We start from the raw sequence: 5713 nt of genomic DNA, 5'->3' as shown, positions 1-5713 counted from the left end.
GCCCATCGTTATTTCAGACCATGCCCCGATTGTAACAGACCTTGACTTGCTTCCACTGCTTCCCAAACCCTCCTGTTGGCGCTTCAATAGCGCACTTCTTGCTGATCCCAACTTCTCTTCTTCTTTTCGCTCCTTTACTAGGGAATTCTTTTTATTTAATTCCAACCCTAGCACACCTCCTCACATCATCTGGGATTCCTTTAAAGCAACGGCAAGAGGGTTTATTATCGATTTAGTTTCTAGAAAAAATAAGCTATATCTTCAAAAACGGAAAACCTCTCTTGCACTCATAAAATCTTTGGAACATAAATATTACACCTCTTCAGATAAAGTTATCCCACCAGATATTTTACGTGTAAAATTAGAGTTTAATAAAGTTACCACTGATAATGCTGCTTCAATTCTTCTTCGTAGCAGTGCTCGTTATTATGGAGGTCGTAAAAAATCAGGGAAACTCTTAGCCAATTACCTTAAATCCCGTAAGGAACGTACTCTTATAGAGTCTATTTATTCCTCTGATAATACTCTCCTATATAAAGATAAGGAAATACTTGACCAATTTCAATTATTTTATCAACAACTTTACACTCCAGAATCTCCCCGTACTCCCTCTCTCATTCAGAAATATTTTGAGACACTTCCTAAACCTTCTAACTCTCATCTCAATTTTCCGGATCTTGAAATTGACCTCTCATTACATAAAATCTCCATCGCTTTGTCATCCCTTACGAAGGGTAAAACACCTGGCCCTGACGGCTTTCCTGTTGAATTCTATTTGCATTTTTCTGATCTTTTGTTGCCCCATCTTCTGTCTCTTTTTCAGTCTTTTTACTCATCTGGTAAGGCAAAGGCACTTTTCAGGATGCCACCATTTGTCTTATCGCGAAAGAAGGTCGTGATCCCCAATTCTGTAAAAATTACCGACCGATCTCTTTAGTCAATGTGGACTATAAACTGTTTGCTAAGATACTTGCGTTGCGTTTAGATCCCTTTATGCCCCATCTCATTGGCAAGGAGCAATGTGGCTTTATTAAAGGTAGGCTAACATCTGATAATTTGCGTCTTTTTCTTAATGTTTTAAACAAAGCCTCATCTCTTTCAATTCCTTTAGCCGCTATTTCTGTTGATGCGGAAAAGGCCTTTGACAGAGTTGATAGGTCTTTCTTGTTTGCTTCATTACGTTGGCATGGTTTTGGTCCCAATTTCATTTGGCTTATCTCGTTGTTATATTCTTCGCCCAAGGCCTCGGTGCTTGTCAACGGTCAGCTCTCTTCGCCCTTTACTCTTCGGCGTGGTGTTCGTCAAGGCTGCCCTTTATCCCCTCTTCTTTTTGTCCTGGCTCTTGAACCATTTTTATCCTCCATTCGTAGCAATACTTCTATTTCTGGTTTTCCTTATGCTAGCAATCAACTGAAGCTTTCTGCATACGCAGATGGCATTCTCTTGTTTATCTCCGATCCAGAAGTATCTGTCCCCCCCTTACTTTCTGCATTCGACTCATTCTCCCTAGTCTCAGGATATAAGATTAATTCTGATAAAACTGAAATCCTCCCTTTAACCAAAACCTGCCTTCCTCACTTTTTCTCTTCTACTGGCTTCTCTTGGAATAGCTCAAAGATTAAATATCTAGGTATTTGGTTCTCTAATTCTATTCCTTCTTCAATTAAATTGAACATGTTGGCAGTTTTATCTAGAATTGAACAACTTTTCAATACCTGGAAGCCTCTTTTTCTTTCTTGGTGGGGTCGACTGGACTCAATTAAGATGATGATAGCTCCTATTCTAATCTATATTTTTCCATGTTACCCGTCCACGTCCCTGCACTCTTTTTTAAACGTATCGATTCACTCCTTTCAAAATTTCTCTGGAAAAATAAGAAATCTAGTTATTTCTCTGGTACATCTTCATAAACCCAAATCTAATGGTGGAGTTAACTTTCCAAATTTCCGTCTCTATCACAGGTCCTTTTCTTTACGTCAGGCTTCGAGATGGCTTTCATCAAATTCTTCCCCTTTTACGCCTCTTTGGCTCCTCGTTGAACAAACATTATTATTGCCCTTTTCCTTTGGGGAAGTAGTACGCTTCTCTGCCAGGTCTCTCTATTCCTCATTTCCCTTATTCAAACATACGGCGTCTCTTTTAAGACCCTTGGTTCACCCTTCTACCGTTACACATGACTCCTTTCTCAACACCCCTATTTGGTATAATTCAATGATTCTCTTAAATAATAGACCCATATCTTGGAACTCTTGGAGACAAAGAGATGTTATATGGGTTAACCAGCTCTTTGATGGATCGTTACCTTGCTCTTTCCCCAATTTTCAAACCTTGTTTCACTGTCCCCGTTCTTTTTTGCAGAAGTTTACTATTCTCATGGCAATAATTCTTGACCATTATTATTCTCTTCCCATATCTTTATCATCAGTGCTTCCATCTTCTCCTCTTCTTAAAATTCTCACTGCCCTTCCTAAGGCCTCGCTTATCTATACATTTTTCGTCTCTCCTGACCCAGAACGCACCAAAACAAAAGTGGAGCTTTCCTGGGAAACAGATTTTGGGTGCACTTGGTCGGTTGCCCTTTAGGATAAGCTTTGGTCCAGATCCTTAAAAATTTCTCGTTCAGCCTCTCTTACTGAATCTTTATTTTATCTATATCATAGACTTTACCTCTCTCCTCTTTACTTATCTCGTTTTACACCCTCTTCTGATTCTAAATGCTGGACTTGTGGTAGTTTGAAAGCTGACCTTCTTCATCTGTTCTTTTTCTGTCCTCCTGACTCTGTCTTCTGGAAAAAAGTTTGGTTGTACCTCTCTTGCATTTTTACATTTTCTGCTTCTTTCTCAATAACTGTCCTCTTTCTCGGTAGTCTTTCTGATTCTTTAGATATTCCTGCACACTCACATGGTCTTTTTGATCTCATGCTTGCTCTCGCATTTCAGCACATAACATCTAACTGGAAGACTCTCACGAATATCTCCATACAAGGCTGGTGGAATACTGTATGTCATTTTCACAGACTTGATGTTGCCTTTGCTTCCTCTTGCAATCCAAAGCGCAATGTAGATTTTTTCTGGCTACCCCTAACTACATACCTAGCTCGCTTGGCTTTGAAGAAATCTGCATATATCAATTCAGAAAATTTTAAACCCCCTTGAAGGACTTCAACTCTCTCCTCCTTGTTATTTGTTATTTTGATTGATTTCCCTGTTATACCAGTTTCTATGCTGATCATTTTGTTTATTGTTACATGTATTAGCTGATCATATGCCGGAATTTACTTTTAGTGTTTATATTTGATCATAATGTTTTTCCTCCCCTTCCTCCGTCTTTCCCTTTCTCTTTTCCTTTTTCTCTTCCTCCCCTTATCTTCAAAATCCTTATAAAATGCTTTTTGTCTCCTTAACATTGATATTAGCATTGTTAATCTTTTATACCTTGTTTGAATACATTTCTTGTTTATGCTGATGTCTTTACTTGTTAATCAATTTTTCAATAAAGCTTTTTAAACATAAAGAGACTGAAAATTAAAAACATACTCGAATTTGAATTATAAATATGTGAATTATTAATTATTATCAGCAGGTGTCTTGAGAGTGTGATCGTGTGTTCATAATTTAATATTGCGTCTCTTATTGAACATGGTTAAATTGTGCCTGCCAAGTATCCGCATTTCTGGAACACCTATGTCAGTTTGTGATGGATAATGTGACATTTGTATTTTTTATCACAGCTGCTCCTAACATCCTTGCCTGAGTGCCTCCATCACCAAATGGAAGGAGAAAATCAAACTGAAGCAAACACGTTTGTCATTGTGGGTTTTGAGGGTGTGCAACAGCTGCAAACTATCCTTTTTGTAACTTTCCTGGTAATTTACCTTATAACTTTACTTGGAAATCTTCTTATTATGGCAAATGTTTATTTAAATAGACATTTGCACACACCTATGTATTTCTTCCTCACAAATTTGTCCTTCCTTGACATCAATTGCACGACAATTATTTTACCAAATATGTTGGCACATTTCTTTCAGGGAAAAAACTTAATTTCCCTCACAGAATGCCTGCTCCAGATGTATTTTTTTCTAGCTATTTTATCTACAGAACTCCTTCTCCTTGCCATCATGGCTTACGACCGGTATGTGGCGATCTGCAATCCCTTACGTTATATGACCATCATGAGCAAGGCTGTGTGCATTCGGCTAGCAGTGGGAACCTGGCTAGTTGGCCTTGTCGACCCAATACCACACATCATACTTCTGTCAGGCCTCTCCTTCTGTTCATCTCACACCATCAACCACTTCTTCTGTGATGTGACAGCCCTCATGACGCTTTCTTGCAGCAGCACTGAGACAATAGAGACAGCAAGCTACATCCTTGGGTCTGTTATGGGTCTGTTGCCTTTTTCTTTAGTGATGATATCTTATGTCAACATCATCATGGCCGTCCTTAGAATCCAATCCGCACAGGGGAGGCGAAAGGTCTTCTCCACCTGCACCTCTCACCTCACTGTGGTTATTCTATTCTACGGATCTCTGAGTTCTGCCTACATACGACCAACGTCAACTTTTTCCATGAATGACAACAAGCTATTATCATTGTCATACACTGCGATTACTCCACTGTGTAACCCTTTTATATATACTATAAAAAATAAAGACTTTAAAAATGCCCTCTGGAAAGCAAAGAAAACATTGTAGGACTCAATATACATGTACTTTGGGCATCTCGGTTGAGTACAAAAACTGCACTTTGTGCAAGTAAATTACCAATCATGATTCTATTGAATGCATGGAATGTTGGGGCTTGCTTAAAAGTGCGGGTTGGTAGGGAACAAAGGGAGGTGGAATAACACAGCCACAGAACGTTGGCATAACTTTACACAGCATAGATAGTCCAAAACATCAAACATATGATATAGTTGGACAAGGATCGAAATATTTTGGACCTCAAAATAGTTGAAGGTCACCTCTAAATTGAAGTGGTCACCTAAAGGTGTGCCAAGGCTTATTGACCAGCCTGAAAACATATGCAAATTATCTACGGTCCAGAAAGCAATTATAAGTTTGCTTCTTTGGTAAGAATGTGGAATGATCACTCCTGTGGCATAAGGGAGTTTCCATTGGAAAAAAATTGCCTCGCGAATAATTAAATGTCAATGTGCCAATACCACTTTTGCCTTTCATTTAAACATGCAAACAATCCTACACATGGACATTCTGCATAGACAATGTCCTCGAGAAAAGCTACAAATTCCACTTTATTCATGGAGTACAAATTGTATCTGTTATGGAACTCATGGAAGTTGGTAAATTGCTCCACCTGAAGGGGGACATTATACAAGACGATTCCAATTCAGAACCCAGGGATGTGCAGTGTGAACACCCATCTGAATGCGAATGGAATACAATTTGCAATGTGAGATATATTAATAGGAGGCATAAAAATGATCAATTTACTGGTGGTTGCACAATGACCTTCCTAATGAATATTGATTAGGCAGGTTTCAATTTGTGAATGGCTGCGAATGGCTGCAAATTCGGGGATGTCAAACTACAAGGGATTACAGACCTCGTTGTATTTTTTAAAAGCATCCCCTTCCCATTGCAGGGACACAGGCTGCTTAAAAAAATGCATTGCGTTTGGGAAGACATGGGAGAACTGCCTGTTACCCCCAACATCACTCACAAGCTTCCCACAGAGTTGGCTTTCCACT

The 5713-nt window shown here is 39.0% G+C and overlaps 1 protein-coding gene across 1 annotated transcript; it reads left to right on the top strand.

The window, feature by feature from the left end:
• The first annotated feature begins 3770 nt into the window (after nucleotides 1–3770).
• On the top strand, nucleotides 3771–4697 carry LOC146813106 (olfactory receptor 5V1-like). The gene has a single exon (XM_085615263.1). It carries the CDS (start codon nucleotides 3771–3773, stop codon nucleotides 4695–4697), a length of 927 nt encoding a protein of 308 aa, XP_085471389.1.
• Nucleotides 4698–5713: the final 1016 nt, after the last annotated feature.

Source organism: Triturus cristatus, chromosome 7 (assembly GCF_964204655.1).
Source record: "Triturus cristatus chromosome 7, aTriCri1.1, whole genome shotgun sequence".
Classification (NCBI taxonomy): domain Eukaryota; kingdom Metazoa; phylum Chordata; class Amphibia; order Caudata; family Salamandridae; genus Triturus; species Triturus cristatus.
The sequence above is the reverse complement of the archived record's forward strand: the minus strand, read 5'-3'. Positions and strand labels throughout refer to the sequence as shown.

Coding starts and splice junctions, on each gene's coding strand:
- LOC146813106 (XM_085615263.1), top strand. CDS start 3,771: ATGGAAGGAGAAAATCAAACTGAAGCAAACACGTTTGTCATTGTGGGT.